Source organism: Muscardinus avellanarius (genome assembly GCF_963383645.1).
Source record: "Muscardinus avellanarius genome assembly, chromosome: 21".
Classification (NCBI taxonomy): domain Eukaryota; kingdom Metazoa; phylum Chordata; class Mammalia; order Rodentia; family Gliridae; genus Muscardinus; species Muscardinus avellanarius.
Genome location: NC_137807.1, coordinates 8,088,084 through 8,108,621, shown reverse-complemented (window position 1 = coordinate 8,108,621; position 20,538 = coordinate 8,088,084). Strand labels below are relative to the sequence as shown.

The window sequence follows — 20,538 nt, the reverse complement described above, 5'->3', positions numbered from 1 at the left end:
ACTTAACTTGCCTCTTCGACGTAAACAGCAGGGAAAACATTGCAATTCCGGCAGCCTGAATTCCAGGACCCTCCCTATCTAAATAATACCCTACCATGGCTCCTCGATTTGAATTCAAAACCATCATTTTCCAGAAAGAGAGAGAGGAAAAAAATAATAATAAGGCCCAGAGAAGGGAAAGGAGTTACCCAAGGTCACAAGTGCCCGGGCAGAGCAGAGTCCCCTAGAACTCAGGACTGTTGGCTCCTGGCCCAGTGCTCCTTCTGCGGGCTTTGGCTCTTCCTCCACAGAGGACCCAGAAGGTGACCCCTGGAGAAAGGTCCCGGGCCCCCGCGCTGGCTGCCATCTGGCTGTCCCCGGGGGCAGCCCGTCCGGGGCACGACTGTACTGCGGGGTCACCTGAGGACGCGAGCGAGAGGGGAGGGCGAGGGAGGAAGGAAGAGGCGGGTGCTGGCTCCAGCTCCACGTGCTCCCGGAGCTGCTCCGCGACCCCACGCGGAGTGGGGGTCGCCCCAGGGGGCCGGGGGCGAGGACCCGGGTGCAAAGCCCCAGCCCGGGCTGCAGAGAGATCCGCACGGCGGTGATGGCCCCGAGACCACTCCGAGCCCACCCCGTCCGCCTCCCGCTCCCGGGTGCCAGCTGCAACCCCTTACTCCGGCGACCTCTGACCCCTGCCCTCGCCCTCGGGCCAAACCCTCGCACCCCTGGGATTCTTACACGCGCCTCCCCAGGAACCCGGATCGCGCACCGGGATCCGCACCGCGCAGCCCAGCCCGCAGGCGCCGCCGCCAAAGCCCCGATCGCGGAGCTGCTGCAGCCGCCTCAGCCACCGCCGCTCCAGCCGCTGCCACCACAGCAGCTGCGCCAGCTCTTCGATCCGCCGCCTACCGTCCCTCAACCCCGCCCGCTCCGCCCCGTTTCCCCTCCGCCGCGGCCTATTGGCCACGCGGGATGCCATCGTGGACGCCGATTGGCCGAGCCTCACGTCCTTCCCTCGTTCTCGCCCACTGAGGATGCGGGATTCATCACCCGCCTTCCTGCGAGGGGGCGGGACCAAGGAGCTCCACCTCTTGCCCCTCCCGTTCTTCCCGCCTTACTCCTTTAGGAAGTCTCTGATCTTTCGATTGGTGGAACGTCAGAGAAAGGATGCTTCTGATTGGTTAAGATCCGGGAGGTGGCGCTAGCGGAGCGGAGCGAGGCGTTGAATGGCGAGAAGCAAAGTCAGTCAGACACTGAGTCCCGCCTTCTGAGATTGGCGGGTAACCTAGCAACTGTAGAGACCGCAGCGACCACTGAGCGTAGAAAGGGAAACCTAGCGTCCTCAGAGCAGGTGAGCAGCCCGGTGGGGAAGGGTTGGGATGGACGGAAGGGCGAATGGAGATCTAGTCCGCCCTCCTGTGGACTCCACAGAAGTCAGCCCCACTGCAATCCCATCCCAGCTCCGAGACCTACTCCCCTGCCCCTGCCCCAGGCTGCACCACCTCAGGGCGTCCTCCCCCGGCCCTGCCTCTGCTCTGCCCTCCGCCTGTCCACTGCAGGGCCCGCGCCTCGCCCTTAGGACATGGGAGTGTAGCGTGGAGCCGGGCGTGGCGCGCACGCGTGTGATCCCAGCATTTTAGAGGCCGAGAAAAGCCTCTAAGAGAAATATAAGGGGAGGATCCAGTGGAGTTGCACACGCAGCAGAGGAAACCCACAGGACAGGTACAGTCCAGGCAGTTACTGATGGAACACACAAGCTGGCCGGGTGTAGTGGCACACTCCTGTAATCCTGGCGCTTGGGAGGCTGAGTCAGGAGGATTGAGGCCAGCAGTTTAGTGATACCCTTAGAGCTGAGTACAAGGATCTCACAGGTTCGAAGCCAGCCTCAGCCACTTAGTGAGGCTCTCAGCAACTTAGTGAGACCCTGTTTCCAAATAAAATATAAAATAGGTCTGGGAGTGTAGCCCAGAGATAGAAGGCCCCTGGGTTCCACCCCCAGTACCACAAAAAAAAAGTGATACCCTTATAAAAAGATTCACACACACACACACACACACACACACACACACACACACACAACTTATTCACACATGCAAAACAAGATCAACTATCAGGAAGAAAAATTCAGAATAGAGAGTTGCTTCGACTGTTACTGAAAATGTCCAGTATCCAACAAAAAGTTGTGAGATGTGGAAAGAAAGAAGAAAGTCTGAACATACACCAGGGAGAAAAACAGTGACTAGGAATTGTCTGTTTGTCCCCAGATGTTAGATTTAGCAGATAAACTGTCAAAGCAGCTATTATAAGCATGTTCCAGAAACTACACAAGCCCTGTTTTTTGTTGTTTTTTGTTTGTTTGTGTGTGAGGTGCTGGAGACTGAACCCAGAGGCATTCTACCTCTGAGCTACACCCCCTGCCCTATTTTTTATTCTTTATTTTCAAACAGGATCTCTCTAGGTTGCAGAGGGCCTCACTAAGTGGCTGGGGCTGTCCTCGTACCGTGATCCTCCTGTCTCAGCCTCCCAAGTACTAGGATTGCAAGCGTGCGCCGCCAAAACTTCTGGCCAAGCCGGGCGTGGTGGCGCACGCTTGTCATCCCCGCGCTTGGGAGGCTGAGACAGGAGGATCGCACAGGTTCAAAGCCAGCCTCAGCTACTTAGTGAGGCTCTCAGCAACTTAGTGAGACCCTGTCTCCAAATAAAATATAAAATAGGTCTGGGAGTATAGCCCAGAGGTAGAAAGCCTCTGGGTTCTGTCCCCAGTACCACCAAAAAAAAACAAAACAAAACAAAACAAAAAAAACACTTTTGGCCAAATCAAAAATAAAATAGGGCTGGAGGTGTAGCTTGGAGGTAAAATGCCCCTGAGTTTCATCCCTAGTACCATGAAAAAATAAAATAAAATGGAAGGAAGTTTATCCAGTTTTTCACCAAATGTCTCCTGGCTGCATTTTATTTTATTTTATTTATTTTTTCTTGTTGTCCTGGGGATGGAACCCAGAGGCATTCAACCTCCGAGCTCCAGCCCCAGCGCTATTTTTTAATTCTTTATTCTGAAACCGGGTCTCACTGAGTTGCAGAGGGCCCCACTAAGTAGCTGAGGCTGGCCGCGAGCCGCCGTCCTCCGGGCTCAGCCTCCGGAGTGCTGGGATGACAAGCGTGCCCACCACGCCCGGCTCTTAGCTGTATCTTCTAACCCAGTCAAATCTGAGTGGCTGTTCCCCAGTCCACCTGGAGAGAGGCCAAGAGGAAGTGAGAGTCAAAACCAACCTAACCATGGCAGGCCAAAAGGCCAAATCCCGAGTCAAGGGGAGAGTGGGTGTGCGCTGTGGTCACGGTGCCGCGGTGCTTGTTCTGAATTAAGACGTCTGTAAATCCGACGTGGCGGCGCACCCCTGTAACCCCACTACATGGAGGCCGACCCAGGAGGAGCGCAGCCTGGAGACCAGCCTCAGCAAGTTAGTGAGGCCCTGTTTCAAAGAAAAAATAAAGTAGGAGCCGGGCGTGGTGGTGCACGCTTGTAATCCCCGCGCTTGGGAGGCTGAGACAGGAGGATCACACCGGTTCAAAGCCAGCCTCAGCTACTTAGTGGGGCTCTCAGCAACTTAGTGAGACCCTGTTTCCAAATAAAAGTATACAATAGGTCTGGGAATATAGCCCGGAGGTAGAAAGCCTCTGGGTTCCACTACAGTACCACCAAAAGAATAAATAAATAAATAAATAAAGTAGGGCTGGGAGTGTAGCTCAGAGGTAGAACACTTGTCATCCCCGCGCTGGGGAGGCCGAGACAGGAGGATCGCAGTTAGCGGACAGCCTCAACTACTTAGGCCCTCCGCAACTTAGTGAGGCCCTGTTTCAAAATAAAAAAATTAAAAGCCGGGCGTGGCGGCGCACGCTTGTCATCCCCACGCTCGGGAGGCAGAGACAGGAGGATCGCGCAGGTTCGAAGCCAGCCGCGCGCGCTGGCTTAGGAGACCCTGTTTCCAAATAAAAATGTAAAAATAGGTCTGGGAGTGTAGCCGGCAGGTGTAAGGGCTTCCAGGAACCCCAGTACCACCAAAAATAAATAAATAAATAAATAATTAAAAATAGGGCTGGGGTGGAGCTCGGAGGTAGAATGTCCCTGGGTTCCATCTCTAGTGCCACAAAGAAAAAATAAAAGAAAAAAAAACAGGACTGGGGGTGTAGCTCGGAGGTAGCATTCGGGAGGCTGAGACAGGAGGATCCAGGTTCAAGAACAACCTCAGCTACTTAGCGAGGCCCTCTGCAACTCGGTAAGATCCTGTTTCAAAATATAGAATAAAAAATAGGGCTGGGGTATAGCTCGGAGGTAGAATGCCCCTGGGTTCCATCCCCAGTACCACAATAAAATAAAAAAGAAAACAGGAAAGAAAGAAAGCCAGCCACCGCTCCCTTTCCCAGACCTCACCCTCTATGCTGAGCCCATACCCGAGGTCCAGGGGCAGAGGCTCCGGCCTCCGGGCCCCCAGGGCGTCCTCGCCAGGCGCCGCGCTGGGCAGGCGCGAGGGGATGCTCGCCCCTGGGTTTACCTTGCGGGTTCTAGTCCATCCCCAAGAAAGCTTAAAGGGACCAGTCTCGCCGGCTTGCTCATAACCCCCTGCACTTCCCTCTGAGCCCAGGAGAGGGCGCAGCGCCCTGAGGCCCCGGGCCCCTCAGCGACGCCTCCTCATAGTATAAATAAAAAGCACTTGCCTTTGAAGAGGGCTTTCAGCTCCCAACGGGCTTCCCCAGCCCTTCCCGGCCCTCCTCCACTCGGCCGCCTTTGGATGTGGCTGGGACAGGTGGCATCGCCCATGCCCAGAGAGATAAGGGACTGGCCAGGGGCCCTGGCAGGGGACGGTTGGCACCCATGTTTCCCAAAACTCAGCTTATGAACCAGATCTTTTTTCTAGAGGACAACGGCTTTATTATTGTAATCTTCATCATTATTTTGTGGTATTGGGGCTGGAACCCAGGGGCTGCCTACCTCTGAGCTACGCCCCCAGCCCAATTTTATTTTTTGTTTGAAACAGAATCTCACCAGGTTGCTGAGTGCCTCACTCCTTGCTGAGGCTGGCCTTGAACCTACGATCCTCCTGTCTCAGCCTCCCAAGTACTGGGATTACAGGCATGCGCCATCACGCCTGGCTAGGACTGTGATTTAGACAGGAGTAGATATGATTATGATTATGAAAATCCATTCATATTTATTGTTGTTAATCTCTTCATATTTATAGTTTTCCTGTGGGACCTGAATCTTTTTCTTTTCTTTCTTTTTTTTTTTTTTGGAGGTACTGGGGTGGAACCCAGAGGCTTTCTACCTCCGGGCTACACTCCCAGACCTATTTTATACTTTATTAGGAAACAGGGTCTCACTAAGTTGCCGAGAGCCTCACTAAGTAGCTGAGGCTGGCTTCGAACCTGTGCGATCCTCCCGTCTCAGCCTCCCAAGCGCGGGATTACAAGCGTGCGCCACCACGCCCAGCTGAGGGACCTGAATCTTGACCATGTCTATATTTTACATCTTTCCTACTTGGAGGATTCACTGAGACCCACCCGGAAAATCTCATTCTATTTTGTCACTTCCGAAGTCAACCTAAAATTGAGCCGGGCATGGCGGCTCTCACTTGGTAATCCCAGCATTGGGGAGGCTGAGACAGGAGGATCGTGGTTCACAGACAACCTCAGCTACTTAGTGAGGCCCTCTGCAACTCGGTGAGACGCTGTTTCAAAATAAAGAATAAAAAATAGGGCTGGGGGTATAGCTTGGAGGTCGAATGCCCCTGGGTTCCATCCCCCAGCACCACAAAAAAAAAAAAAAATAGCTGGGTGTAGCTTGGAGGTAGAATATTCCTGGGTTCTAGCACCACACACACACAAATAAGTGAATGAATGAATGAATGAATGAATGAATGAATGGCAAACTGCACAGAATGGTGGCTCTGGGGTACAGGTTCATGAAAGAGAAGGCTTGGGCTGACATCTCAGCTCAGGTCACTAACTCACCTCTCTCTCTCTCTCTCTCTCTCTCTCTCTCTCTCTCTCCCCCTTTCCTTCTTTCCTTGTCTGTAAAGTGGATTTAACAATAACACCTACCTTGTAAAGTCTTGTGGTCTCTAAGAATTCATTCCTGGAAAACGTTTAGACCAGAGCCTGGTGCAAGGGAAGTTCTTGAGAGTCCGCCAGTATTAAAAGAGAATTCCATAAAATGAGATCCACCCTGTACACATTCCAGTTTTGTTTCATTCAGTTTTCTTTCTTTTCCTTCTTTCTTCCATCATTATTATTATTATTATTATTATTATTATTATTATTATTATTATTTTGTACCCTGGAGCATTCTACCTCCGAGCTACACCCCCAGCCTTTTTACTTTTTATATTGAAACAGTCTCACTAAGTAGCTGAGGCTGGTCTCGAACCAGTCATCCTCCTGTCTCAGCCTTCCAAGTATGAGGATTCCTGGTGTGCGCCACCTCGCCTGGCTTGTTTTGTTTTTGATACCCTCTGAATTCTCTATTAACTGGCCTTGGACTCCTAAGATGTTTCCATGTGTTGGTCTTCTCCTTTCTGTCTTCAAGAGAAAAAATATATATTTTTAATATAATATAGCATATATATATTATTCAGCTCAAATCTTTTTCTCCACCTCCCAATGTTCTGCAAGCGAGGGTAATAAAATATCCAGCAGGCCGGGCGTGGTGGGCACGCTTGTAATCCCCGGCACTTGGGAGGCAGAGACAGGAGGATCGCGCAGGTTCGAAGCCAGCCGCTTGCGCTGGCTTAGGAGACCCTGTTTCCAAATAAAAATATAAAAATAGGTCTGGGAGTGTAGCCCGGAGATAGAAGGGCTTCCAGGAACCCCAGTACCACCAAAAAAAAATAAAAAATAAAAAATAAAAAATAAAATAAAATATCCAGCAGGCCTATTTGAATGAAGATGAGGTATCATTTGCATGATAAAGCTATATTTCCATTTATAAAGTTCAGCAGCAGAACTAATGACAAACAGGACGACCCAATGAAAGGTCCCCATCTATTAACAATCCCGCGTAGCTCTCGGGGCGGGGGCTTTAAAGGGGGCGGCTTCCGCTGGAAATGATTTGAACAGAAGGGTTGGCGACATTAAAAGGCCCAGGAGACGATCAGATGGGGATTCAAGGGAGAGTGCGTGGCTCTGTCCGTGGGCTCGCTCACACGCGCCCCCCCCCCCCCGCTTTTTTCTTGTTTACCCAAATGAGCTGTCAGGAGCTGATGGGTATCATCCTAATCAAAGAAAACAAGTTTGCCTTTTAAAGCAAAAGAGGTAATTTGGCTGAAAGCAAACATTTCCTATTAACGGCGCGTCTGGCTCGCGGGAGGATTCTGCGTTCTGATTTATGCCTGGGGGCTCGGGGGGTCGCGGGGAGATGGGCGCCCATTAAATACTCAGTTGGCGGTCTGTGGCCGTGGGGGAAAGCTGCATCCTCAGGGAAGCCGAGGGGCTCGTGGCTGCCCTGAAAACCTCAGGTTCAAGAAAAGCGTCAGAAGAAGGAGCTCAGGACGTTGGCTGGAGGGTGGGAACAGGGTGTGCAGTGAATTACTGATATAAGATAGTGTCTGCCTGCAGTGCCGGGGATTGAATCCAGGGACCTTCGACTCTATTTAATTAATTAATTAATTAGTTAATTTTGCGGTGCTGGGGATGGAACCAGGGGCTTTCTACCTTTGACTATGCTCCCAGCCCTAGTTTTTATTTTTTATTTTGAAACAGGGTCCACTGAGTTGCAAAGGGCCTCACTAAGTAGCTGAGGCTGTCTGCAAACCACGATCCTCCAGTCTTAGCCTCCCGAATGCTAGGAGCCACACTGCCCGGCAGGCAAGCGGTCTTGGGGGAAAGCGCAGTGTGCCTGAGACGCGCTCTTGGCGTTGACAGCACGGCCGTGGTGGCCGCGCTGATGCCAGCACAGCTCTGACACCGCTCCTTTCTTTGCAGGGTCGCTAGACACAATCCAAGCAGGAGACCCACCGCGTCTGCAGAACAGACACGCCATGGCCCTGGACATCGTGTCCGTGGCCCCGCTCTACCAAAGCCCGGACCTCAGCCGGATACCGCTGAAGACCGAGCTCTGTGACAAGCCGGCCAACCAGCAGAAAGCCCCGGTCCTCTCCAAGTCTAAGCTCACCACCATCGAGGCCAAGAGGATCATGTCGGTGCTGGACGACACCATCTACAAGGTGGAGCTGGTGACGCTGCTGCCGTACGTGGCACTGCACCCGGAGGCCCTGGAGGGGATGCCGGGCGAGGATGTGGGCAGGGCGCTGCGGGAGCACGAAGACCTGTGCCAGGCCCTCCTGGACAGCGTCAGCGAGCTGCAGGAGGAGGAGAGGAGGCTGCAGGAGGCGGAGGAGCTGGACGAAGCCTGGTGGCAGGAGCACACCTCGGCCGTCGAGCTGCACAAGGCCAGCCTCCTGCCGCTGATGCAGGAGATCCGAGACTCCACCAAGAACATTCTGAGGCTCCTGCTCACCCAGCCGCAGGCCGCCCGGCTCCTGCGGATGCAGGCGCTGGGCAGGAGCGCCGAGGCCCAGTGCTTCATTGAGTGCCTGGAGGAGCTCCGGGGCTTCCTGTTTGAGAAGCTCCTCACCAGCCCCATGGAGGTGAGGGACAAGGCCCAGTTCATACAGGACATCAGCAGGCGGAACAGGAGGAACCAAGAGGTCATCGATTCTCTCGAGAGTGACCTGGCGGCGAGAGTGAAGAACAGGGACGCCGAGGTAAGGCTTTGGAGGTCGGGTTTCCCTCCACCTTCAAAGAGTTGTTGGGTTAGCCGGGCGTCGTGGCGCACGCTTGTAATCCCAGTATCGGGAGGCTGAGATAGGAAGATCGAAGTCCGTGGACAGCCTCAGCTACTTAGTGAGGCCCTTTGCAACTCAGTGAGACCTTGTTCCCAAATAAAATATAAAATATTTTATAGGAGTATAGCCTGGAGGTAGAAGACCCCTGTGTTCCATCCCCAGTATTTTTTAAAAAAATAGTTGTTGGTTTTTATTGTTTTTTTAATTTCATTCAGTTATTCCATGGTTTTTTTGTTTTTTTTTTTTTTTGGTCGGGGGAGGGTACTGGGGGTCAGAAATACTGAAGTCAAGACATGAAGAATGACAGGGTTGGCCCCAGCAAGAGCTGAGGAAGGACTGCCAAGCCGGGGTTGACCAGTTGTCTGCAAAGGGCCGCACAGTGATTGTGCTGGGCTTGGGGGGCCACTGGACTCTACTGGAACGACTCAACACCACTCTGTTATCTAGTATGGTGTGCGAGCAGCCATAAACAACGCCTAAACAAATGGACTGTGTTCCAATAAAGCTTTATTTACAAATACAGGTGACCGGCTGGCTTTTGCCTCTGGGCCTTAGTCTGCTAAGCCCTGTTCCAGGTGGACGGGAGAGTGTGTACTGAGACCCTGAGAGGGGAGAAATAAGCCCGGCTGGTTCAGAAACCCAGCCTGCCAGAGAACAAAAAGGAAGGTAAAAGAAGGGCCAGAGAGAGGAGCAGGAGGCAGCTCACACAGGGCCTTCCGGGCTCAGCTCGGGTTGGTCTTTGTCCTGAAGCAAGGGTTGGGTGGATACTCTAATTTTTTTTTTCTTTTTTGTGGCAGTGGGGATTAAACTCAAAGGCTTTGTACTCCGAGCTACATCTCCAGCCCTATTTGGAAACAGATTCTCACTAGCTTGATGAGAGTCTATTTGCTGACACTGTCCTTAAGCCTGTGATTTTCTTGTCTCACCTTGCCAGGTACTGGGATTACAAGCATGCACCACTATGCCCGACTTATTATTTATTTTTTTTTATTTTATTTTTATTTAGTGGCACTAGTGATTGAACCCAGATGTATTTTACCTCTGACCTAAAACCCCGGCCTGTTTTTTATTTCTTATTTGGAAACAAGGTCTCACTAAGTTGCAGAGGGTCTTGCTAAGTTGTTGAGGCTGGCTTCAAACCTGCGATCCTCCTGTCTCAGCCTCCCAAGTTCTGGGATGCACAGTGCGCTTCCAGCCTCACAGGGAAGCAGATGCCGGCCACAGGGCCCTTGCTGCCAGGGCGCTCCCGGGACCACCTGTAGCCAGTAGCCATGCCAGCATTAACTCAGCCTTTCTGCATCCTGGCGCAGGTGGAGAAGGAGAATTTCGTGATCCAAGAACTGAAAAACCACCTGTACCAGGTGCTCAAGTTCTCAGAGAACAGCCTCCAGCGCACCAAGCAGGAGGCGGAGAAGCAGCAGAAGGCGGACCTCCGGGCCTCGCAGGCCCGGGTGGCCAAGATCCAGCAGGAGACGCTGACGCTCCGCTCACAGTACCACAACCTGGTCACGGAGAACCGGGAGTCTGAGCAGGCCCTGAGGAAGGTGACAGGGAAGGGGGCAGCGGGACAGCGGGGCCCTGGGGCCACGTCCGGCAGTGCTGGGCAGTGTCCCCCGGGAGGCCTGAGGGGCAGCACCCAGGACCAGGAACGGGGAATACAGACGGGGTCCCCACTCCCGCACTGCTGCGTGCCGTGTGAGCCTGGGGAGGTTCCCCAACACCTCTGACGCTGCAGGGATGACAGCTACAGCCTGTCAGATGTGTCAGATGCCACACAAAGGACATGACGTAGCTCAGAAACTTCAGGCAAACCGAATCAACTCCCTCTGAGGAGACGGCAGGCAGGGCTTGTCGGATCATCACAGGAGATGTTGGGGACATTATTTCTCCATTCCTCTTCTTCCTCTTCTCCTCAGCATCCAGTTTCTAATCTCTCTCCTCACAAAGGACACAGTGTGTGTGTGTGTGTGTGTGTGTGTGTGTGTGAGGGGTTCTGGGAATGGAGCCCAGGGGCATCCTGCCCGAGTTACCCCCTCAGCCCTGTTTTGTATGAGAGTTGCACTGCGTTGTGGACGGCCTCACTGAGTAGCTGAGGCTGACTAATGTTCCCGCTGGGGCACCACTGTGGGTTCTTTTCCTCGACTCAAATAGATAAATTGAATCGGGAAATTAAAAACAGCTCAGCTGCAGCTTCAAGAAGTCTTTAGTACAAAGTCAGTAGGAAATAGAAAGGGAAGAGAAGAGCAGTGTGCCTGGCGGACACATGGGGAGCCGGACAACGGAACGCTGCTTACCTCTCAGACCCCGGCCCTTAAAGGCCATTTTCTTATTGGTGTTACCAAGACAATGGGCTAGTACTTATTAGGAAGCTGGTACCTCCTTGTCTCCAGACCGTACACTTAACAGGGTGCGGAGTCAATAATCTGCTTTGTTTTTACCTCGGTTGTGTTGTTCTGTATTGGTTGCCCAGCAACTATGGGTGCTTTGAAGTGACACGGAGCTTATGTTTCCACATACCAAGGCCGGGTCCCAAAGAACAAGAGGGAGACAGAGGCGCAAATGACAGCCAGTGCCGCTGTGCGTAATCTCTAAGGCCCTTGACATCGCCAGGCAGCGGCACGGTGATCTTAGAGTTTTTAGCTGTTTTTATATATGTGTAGGGCTCAAAGCTTTAATTGCCTCGACATGTTTCTAAGGTTAAAGGCTTTAATTGTCTCTGCTTTCGTGTGTGTGTGTGTGTGTGTGTGTGTGTGTGTGTGTGTGTTACTGGGAACTGGACCAGGGGCAGTCTACCTCCGAGCTACATTCCAGCCCTATTTTTTAGCCTTCGAAACAGGGTCTCACTAAGTTGCAAGGGCCTCACTCAGTAGCTGAGGCTGGCTGCGAACCGTGATCCTCCTGTCTCAGCCTCCCGATGCTGGGATTACTGGCATGTGCCACCATGCCTGGCTCGTCTCTACGTTTGTACTGGGGGTTAACATGAGGACAAAGGCCAGAGGGGAGGGACAGAGGGCAGCCTGTCGCGAAGTGTGAAGGACCCAGCTCTGCTCCTGCCTGCCAGGGTGCCTGTGTGGCGCCCAGACCCTGGCTGCTTCCTATATCTTTATTGGAAGTTAATACCAGAGCACTTTTTAAATACTAGCACAGCACAAAACAGCAATCCTCCTGTCTCAGCCTCCCAAGTACTAGGACTACAGCATGCGCCACCGTGCCCCGTTTAAGGGCACACTTTTTCTTTTCTTTTTTTTGGTGGTACTGGGGTTCCTGGAAGCCCTTCTACCTCCGGGCTACGCTCCCAGACCTATTTTTACATTTTTTGGAAACAGGGTCTCCTAAGCCAGCGCGCGGGGCTGGCTTCGAACCTGCGCAATCCTCCTGTCTCTGCCTCCCGAGCGCGGGGATGACAAGCGTGCCCGCCACGTCCGGCTAAGGGCACACTTTTTAAAGCTTGCCCCAGTCTTAGTGTCAGAGCTCTTTTGAGCATCTGATGAAGGTCATGGGCCTCTTCCCCAGGAAAAGAGGCGCAGATGCATGGACGTGTGCTGCCGGGCGGCGTGGGGGAGGCGGGCAGCGCTGTCCCTCACCTGCTCAGCAAGCAGGACTGGGCGGGGCAGGCTGGCCCAAGAGGAGGGCCCAGGAGCAAAGCCGGCTCGGGTGCTGGGGACTGAACCCAGGGGCATTCTGCCCAAGGCTGCCTGATTCCAGCCCATCCACGGTACTCCGTACTCACGTTGAAAACTTGCTTTGAAGGCCGGGTGTGGCGGCGCACACTCATCCCAGCATTTGGGAGGCTGAGACCGGAGGATCGCGGTTCGCGGACAGCCTCAGCTATTTAGCGAGGCCCTCTGCAACTCAGTGAGACCCGGTTTCAAACTAAAGAATAAAAAATAGGGCAGGGGGCGCAGCTCGGAGTTCAAATGCCTCTGGGTTCCATCCCCAGACCCGCAAAACAAAAGAAAAAAGAAAAAAAAGAAAACTTGCTTTGAGCCCTTTTAGGGTCTCCAGTGTATTCACGAGGTTGTGAGACCCCCGGAGACCCCCCAGCTGTGTTAGGTCCAGTCCATTGTACCACTTCACAGTGAGACCCAGTACCCAGTAAGCAGCCCCTCCTCCCTCCCGCCTCCCCAGCCCTCCCCGCACTGTGACTTTGCCTTTTCTTGGCATTCCACCTAAACAAGCCACAAATGGGGCCTTTTGATACTGGCCTCTCTAAGCATATATTTTTTTTCTTTTCTTCTTTTATTCTCCCCATTTTTGTGGTACTAGGGATTGAACTCAAGGGAATTGTTATTAGCCCAGGGGTATTCTACCTCCAAGCTACATCCCCAGCTCTTTTTTTATTTTATCTTGCAATACTGGGGATGGAACCCAGGGGCATTCTACCTCCAAGCTACACCTCCAGCCCTATTATTTAGTCTTTATTTGGAAACAGGGTCTCACTGAGTTGCACAGGGCCTCACTAAGCAGCTGAGGCTGGCCGCGAACCATGATCCTCCGGTCTCAGCCTCCCAACTGCTGGGATTATACGGGTGTGCCACCATGTCCGGCTGTATTTGATTTTTTTATTTGGAAATAGGACCTCCCTATATTGCTGAGGCTGGCTTTGAACCTGTAATTCTCCTGTCTCAGCCTCCCAAGTACTAAGATTACAGACATGTACCCCCATGCCCAGCGTAATTTTTTGTTTTGAAATAGGGTCTCACTAGGTAGCTGAGAGTTTTGCTATGTTGTTGAGGCCGTCCTCAGTCCTCCTGACTCAGCCTCCCAAGCACTAGGGTTCCAGGCATGCACCTCATACCCAGCTGAACCTTGGGGAATTCTGCTTCCAGCTGTGCCCTCAGCCCATCCCCCCACCTTTTTGTGGCTGGGGATGGAACCCAGGGCATTCGCCCTCCAAGCTACACCCCCTGCCCTATTTTTTATTCTTTACTCTGAAACCGGGTCTCACTGAGTTGCAGAGGGCCTCACTAAGTAGCTGACGCTGTCCGCGAACCGTGATCCTCCGGGTCTCGGCCTCCGGAATGCTGGGATTACAAGCGTGCGCCACCACGCCCGGCTTCCCAGCTCAGTCTTTATCCTTTATTTTGAAACAGGGTCTTACTAAGTTGCAGAGATCCTCACTATATAACTGAGGCCAGCCAAGAACCTGGATCCTCCTGTCTCAGCCTCCCAACTCCTGGGATTACAGGCATGCGCCACCATGCCCAACTTAATATTTGTTCTGAAACAGGGTGTCACCAGGTGGCCGAGAGTCTTGACACATTGCTGAGGCTGTCCTCAAACCTGCCATCCCCCTGACTCAGCCTCCCACGTACGGGGATTACAGGCATGTGTCACCAGACCTGCCCACTAGGCATGTTTTCCAGGTTTGCCCATGGTGCAGCATGGGTCAGGGCTTCATTCCTTTTCCTAGCTGAATACTATTCTATTCTATGAATGGGAACTGATCTTTTAAAAACAAAAATCAGACGGTGTCTCTCCAGGAGCTGCGTCGTAATGTACCTGGTGGCTCTCCGCCGCACTAGAACCCAGGGCTCTCGCTGCACCCCCTCAACGACAGCCCCCCTCCGACCCCGCTAGGGACGCTCCGGGCCGGCCACTCCATTCCAGCTGTGCTGACCAGTTCCGCCTCAGGGCCTTTGTACCTGCTGCTGCCTGGAATTTGCAGGGGTCACACTACTGAGCGCAAATCCATTTTGAGGCTCCGGCGCCCATTAGCTCTGTCCTTTTAGGCCAGAGAGTTAGCCTGGCCGCGCCTGTTTCCTCGGCTGTGAAGTGAAAGCAGGAGCCTGCCTGTGCCGGTCAGTAAGCCAGGCGGGAGGGGGCACCTGGGCCCGCAGTGTCCAGGGCTCAGTACTGTCCAGTGCGTACACTGTCCCCGTGAACAGAGACTCTTTGGATCTCTTTAGAAAAAATATAAAGTGGAGACTGAAGTGGAGAACTGGATCCAGAAATACGACGTGGAGATGGGGGAGAAGCAGGTATAAATCTTTTTCGAGGCTTTTCCCAAGATACCCTGGGGTGGGGAGCGGGGTCTGGATGGAGCGCTGAGCTTCCCCGGAGACCCCGGGGCAGCCCCTCCCGCGTCCCCGGGTTCCTGCAGCAGCTGCAGACCCTGCGCCCCTCGCCTCACAACGCTGGCGCCACCTCCCGGCCTCCCGCGCCTGAGAAGTGCCAGGCGCCGGTGCCACTCACCGCTGCGTGACCTTGACCAAGGGGCTGGTCAACAGAGCGGCATGCCGGGGCCCTTCCCCTGTACCGCACAACGGACAAAAAATGCGGTCCAAGCTGGGCGAGGCGCGCGCGCTGGTAATCCCAGTACTGGGGAAGCTGAGGCCGCAGTTCGAGGCCAGCCTCAGCTACTCAGGGAGGCCCCCTGCAACTCAGCGAGACCCTGTTTCAAAATAAGGAATAACGCCGGGCGCGGTGGTGCACGCTTGTCATCCCCGCGCTTGGGAGGAGGAGACAGGAGGATGGCGCAGGTTCGAAGCCAGCCGCACGCGCTGGCTTAGGAGACCCTGTTAACAAATTTTAAACAAGTATAAAATAGGTCTGGGGGTGTAGCCCGGAGGTAGAAGGGCTTCCAGGAACCCCAGTACCACCAAAAAAATAACAAATAACAAATAGGGCCGGGGTGTAGCTTGGAGATAGTATATGCCCCTGGGTTCCATCCCCAGTACTGCAAAAGAAAAAAAAAGAAAAGGAGCCTGATAATGCTGGTGGGCTGGCAGGCACTGGTGTGCCCAGCTTCGTCCTGTCTCTGGAGATGCCTTCCTATGCTAGATGGCCAGAGTGTTTCCGTGGACGGAGGGAAGGAAGAGCGGAAGGAAGGGAGGGAGGTAGAGAAACAGGCGTCAGTTACAGCAGGAGGGGCCGCAGGCAGACAGGGACCTCAGCTCAGTGCGCGAGGGAGCAGCCCCTGCCCAGGCGTCTGAGACCCTGACCCCAGCTGTGTGTGCCCGCCCCGTCGGGGACGAGCCTTTACGGAGTCGTTTGACCCCAGAAACAGCCCCCGGGGCTGGAATTGCGCCCCACTTGGGATGAGGTTTGAAGGGCTTTGGAGAGCCCTGCCCTCCCTTGCGGCTGCCCGCGCTGGGCCAGGCGCCCCGGCCAGCAGGCTGCCCCGGCCCCGTCCGCCCCCAGGACGAGTACGAGGACCTGGACCAGGTCCACAAGGAGGAGAAGCTGCAGCTGGAGGAGCTGAGGCGCCGGCACGACGTGCTGGTGGAGGAGTTCGCCCAGATCCGCAGCGAGCGCGAGGTCAACGCCAAGAAGCGGATGGAGGCAGAGCGGGAGCTCATGACCATGATGCGCGCGGCCACGCTCATCCAGGCCGTGTGGAAGGGCTACCTGGTGCGCTCCATGCTCCGGTCCAAGAAGAAGAAGCGGGGCAAGGGCAAGGACAAGAAGTGAGCCCGCCCGGGCGCCGGCCACGCAGGCGCAGAGCCAGCGCCCGCCCTGCCCGGGAGGCTTAATTTTAAAAAATTAACCACTCAATTGAGAACATAAATAAAATAAAACCTCTTCACCTCTTCCAGGTGCCTGGCTTCCTGAGTGTGGGCCGGGTGTCCATCCTACCTAAACAATCTTTAATCCCGCGGGAGACCAAACCCTGGGCTGTATGTAGCTCCTGGCCCCAGCAGACCCGTCCCCCACCAGGGCAGCAGGACGCGGCCAGCTGCCCACAGCGCACAGACCATGGCTTCGGGTGTGTGTTCCCGTGCTGGGGATTGAACCCAGGGCCATTCTACCTTGGAGCTACACCCCCAGCCCTATTTTTTTTCGAAACGGAGTCTTAGCACTTGCTGAAGCTGGCTTCGAACTGGTGATCCTCCTGTCTCTGCCTCCCAAGTGCTGGGATTACAGGCTTGAATCATCATGCCTAGCCTATTATTATCTTTTTGGTTTTTTTAGTACTGGGAATGGAACCCAGGGGCATTCTACCTTGGAGCGACACCCCCAGGCCTTTTTTTTAAAAATTATTCTTTATTTTGAAACAGGGTCTCACTGAGTTGCAGAGGGCCTCACTAGCTGAGGTTGGCTTCCAACTTGCACAGTTCTCCTGTCTCAGCCTCCCAAACGCTGGGATTACAAGCGTGCGCCACCACGCCTGGCTCCATGGTCATCTTTTAAGGTGGGAAGTTTATGTATGTACATGTAATTTCAACACAAAATCACAGCCCATGCTGTGGGCGGGGAAGAACCCGCGACCTAGCTGTGAGTTCCATCACAGGACAGCGACGGGAACCGGGTCCAGCGGGCCTGCAGCCTGTGTCCGAGCCGCTGTGGCCTGCCCTGTGGCCTGCCCGCCACCCTCCAGAGTTGTGCGCATTCTTGTACCACACTCACTCCTGTTTGACTTTGTTACTTAAATCAACTCAGGCCGGACAATGGCCTCACCTAAGGGGAGGGGAAAGCCGTAACACTCATGGCCTCGATGAGCTGCTGATGTATTCAATACATGGTAAGAAATACATGGATATGCAAATGAGAGCCCCGCCCACATATTACCCAGATGCTCTTGTTTCCGGTGACCACACACAGGCCAGGAAAACACCTCTGGGCCTTCACACGCCAGCGGAGGCCAAGTCCGGAGCAGGGTGCGGCCTGCAGGGGGACCCTTGGGCCCGGACAGCGGGAGGTGGAGAGCCGAGGTTGGCACTGACTTGAAGTGGCCGAGGCAGGACCCGAGAGAGCCCGAAAGGGACAGCCCAAGCCCACGCTGGAGAATGTCAGGATGGAGGGAGGCCCGCCCACCTCGGCCACAGGGGCATCCCTAACTCTTGGGGACACCCAGGTGACACAGGCCTCGCCAGGACCTCCGAGTTCCTCACCGCGACCCCACGGGCAAGCCTGACGGACCAACCTCATTTCCAAGGGGGCTTTGGCTTCTGGGGGGCCCCGCCGCGTCGAGGGGCGGCCGGCACAGAGACACTGACCGAGCGAGCCCTGGAAGTCACCCGCGGGCTCCGCAGGGCCTGCCCTGCCGTGGAAGGCCTGGGATCCTGAGGTCCGTTTGCGTGGGGGGCACTGGTAGCTGGGTGACCAGTGCTGGGGGCATTCAGGCGGGTGAGGGAATGGGACCGCCCCCGCCGCAGGGGCCACAGGGCATCCAGGCCATCGAGGGACGCCTTCCGGAAGTCCGCCCCCGCCCGGGGCGCCGTCTGGCAGGGGCCGGCTGGATGAACCGCTCGCAGCGGGGTCTCCCTGGGGCGGGGGGAGCGGCCGCCCCTCGGGGTGGCCGGCGGCGTCCAGCAGAGGGCTCGGAGCTTGGCGACATCCCCCTTCGCCATCCGGGAAGCCGCCTCCAGGCTGGCACCCTCGGGTCGGGAGCCGAACAGAGACTCGTCACAGTAGGACGGGGTGTGGCCGATCAGTCTGGCAATGAGGAGAGCGAGGCAGTAAGCGCGCGGGAAGCGGCACCCATGGGTGCCGGGGACCTGCCTCCCAGCCTAGCACCACAGCGAGGCTAACCCCCTTGATGCCACCGGCCCCTTGCTGGTTGTCTACCCCCCACGCACACCGCGATCCTCAGGTCTCGGCAACCTAAATGCTGGGATTACAAGCGTGCGCCACCACGCCCGGCTCCTATTTTACTTTTTATTCTGAAACAGGATCTATTAGTTGCTGAGACTGGCCTGGAACCGGCAACCTGCCTGTCTATCTCTCTCAAGTACCGAGATCACCCCACCACCCTAAAATACGTGTGTGTGTGTGTGTGTGTGTGTGTGTGTGTGTGTGTTACTGGGGATTGAACCCAGGGGCATTTTACCTCCGAGCTACACCCCCAGCTGCACTTTTAATCTTTATTTTGAAACAGGGCCTCACTAAGTAGCCGCGGCCTGCAACCTGCGATCCTCCGGTCTCAGCCTCCCAAGCCTGGGGATTACAAGCGTGCGCCACCACGCCCGGCTCCACGGTGCTTTCTTGGTCACTTCTCTACCGTTTCCGTACCCTCTGCTTTTAGCCCCCTCCCCACGATTCTACCAATAGGGCTCACGGGTCCCTACTTGGTAGAAATCGAGTAAAATGCTACTCAGAGAGGTCGAGGCACGCGGCGCCCAAGGTCACACAGAGGTGCTCGGGGCTGTACCCTGTACTCCCCACCTGTTACCTGTACTTGTTCTTATTTCTTGGCGTGAGGGTCGGGGTGCTGCCCCTCGACGGGGGGCTCTCGCAGGTCCCCTTGGCCAGCGAGGCCTGCGTCTGCCCGGTGCCCCCTCCCCGGGGGATTCCGTTCGCCTTCTGCACCCAAGGCGGGTCAAAGTCGGGCGGGGTGGGCCGGGTGCCCGCAGGGCTGCCGAACAGAGTTTCGTCCACGTAGGACACCCTGGCCCTGACCCGGCAGCCACCCCGGCAGCGCTGCTGAAGGCGGACGGCCTGCATCCCGCCACGGCCAGCTCCCCGGGGCGCCTCACGCTGCCGGCGGTCCTGGGTGATGGCGGGTGGGCTCGGCCTGCGGGAGCTTGCCTCCAGGGTTCCCTGTGGAAGGGGCACGGGCATCCCTGAGCCAACAGGGAGGAAGGCCGGCGGGCCCGGGAGCCTCCATCCCCATCCCCGCCCCAGGAGGAATAAGGCTGACTTCTCTCTCAACAGTCCTCAAAGGGGCACGGCCAAAGCATTCTAGAAAATTTTGATTTTATGGTAGGAACGGGGTATAACTGGCATTTTATTTGGTACTAGAGATTGAACCCAGGGGTGTCCTGCATCTGATCTATCCCCATTTATTCTACCGCCCCCCCCCCCGACTTTTGTAACTTTTTTGTTTGGAAACAGGGTCTCCAGTTACTGGAAGCCTCACTACGTTGCTGAGGCTGTCTTTGAACCTGAGAGCCGCCCATCTTGCTTCCCAAGTACTGCGATTACAGATGTGTGCCCTATGCCTGGCTTTATTTTTTTTTTTATTTTTAAACAGGGTCCGGCTAAGTTACAGAGAGCCTAAGTTACTGAGGCTGGCCTCCAACCTGAGATCCTCCTGTCTCAGCCTCCCAAGTATTGGGATCACAGGCAAACACCTCCATACCCGGCAGTGGTAAATATTTAACGAGAAAATAAATATGCGTTTCTGGCATACAATGCGTGCTCAACACACATCTCCAGAATAGCCAAGGGTACGAAGGAGAGCTCTCACCAGCCACAAAACAAAAACAAATGTCAAGAGGAGGGAGGGGGCGTCCCCACGGGCCCCCGCGCACGGCTGGAGGTGGGGTCAGGCCGCGGCTTGGGACCCCTTGCCTACCTCCGGCGATCATTTAATCCTCTCAACAGCCCGGGGAAGGGTTTCGATTACATCCATCTTGCAGATCCCAGATCTGAGATTTCAGAGGATGAAGCCACAGGAGCAGGTCACGCCTATTAACCTGGAACAGCGGAGGCAGACTTGAAACCTGAAGCGAATCCGGGGGTACCCCCCGAGCCCCTCTGCTCCGGGGGTCCACCCCTCCCGGCCCCGTGACCCCCAAGCCGGGGCCCGAGGCTCCCGCGCCCTTGGGTCCCTTTCTACCTCTGCATCTTGGCTTGCGGGCGGCGGGTCCAACCTTTGGGGCCCTCTCCCGGCGCCGGGGTCCCCCCCGGGTCTGCACGGGCACCCGCGGCGCGCGCCGCAGCCCCGCTCCGCAGCTGCTGCAGGGCCCCAGCGACGCGCGGGCACAGCAGCCCGCAGCAGGGGGCGGGGCGGGCCGGCCCACCAGCGCCCGGGGCGGGGGGGATCTGCGCCTCTCCG

General features: G+C 55.4%; 3 protein-coding genes across 3 annotated transcripts in view; 1 reads left to right on the top strand and 2 right to left on the bottom strand.

Moving 5' to 3' along the window:
• Nucleotides 1–865, bottom strand: part of TPCN1 (two pore segment channel 1) — a gene marked incomplete at its 3' end in the record, with an annotated part of 67,854 nt that extends 66,989 nt beyond the window's left edge. The window contains exon 1 of the mRNA XM_080717966.1: nucleotides 718–865. The remainder of the gene's footprint in view (nucleotides 1–717) is intronic.
• Nucleotides 866–8,009: 7,144 nt separating this feature from the next.
• On the top strand, nucleotides 8,010–16,229 carry DRC10 (dynein regulatory complex subunit 10; the record flags this gene model as incomplete). Its single annotated transcript, XM_080717769.1, has 4 exons — nucleotides 8,010–8,735; nucleotides 10,127–10,360; nucleotides 14,726–14,797; nucleotides 15,960–16,229. The coding sequence occupies 4 exons, from the start codon at nucleotides 8,010–8,012 to the stop codon at nucleotides 16,227–16,229; spliced, it is 1,302 nt and encodes a 433-aa protein (XP_080573895.1).
• A 1,454-nt stretch (nucleotides 16,230–17,683) lies between these two features.
• On the bottom strand, nucleotides 17,684–19,270 carry RITA1 (RBPJ interacting and tubulin associated 1; the record flags this gene model as incomplete). The annotated part of the gene is made up of 2 exons (XM_080717975.1): nucleotides 18,931–19,270; nucleotides 17,684–18,194 (listed from the first exon to the last, which is right to left on the bottom strand). Exons 1-2 carry the CDS (start codon nucleotides 19,200–19,202, stop codon nucleotides 17,684–17,686), a joined length of 783 nt encoding a protein of 260 aa, XP_080574101.1. The 5' UTR covers nucleotides 19,203–19,270.
• Nucleotides 19,271–20,538: the final 1,268 nt, after the last annotated feature.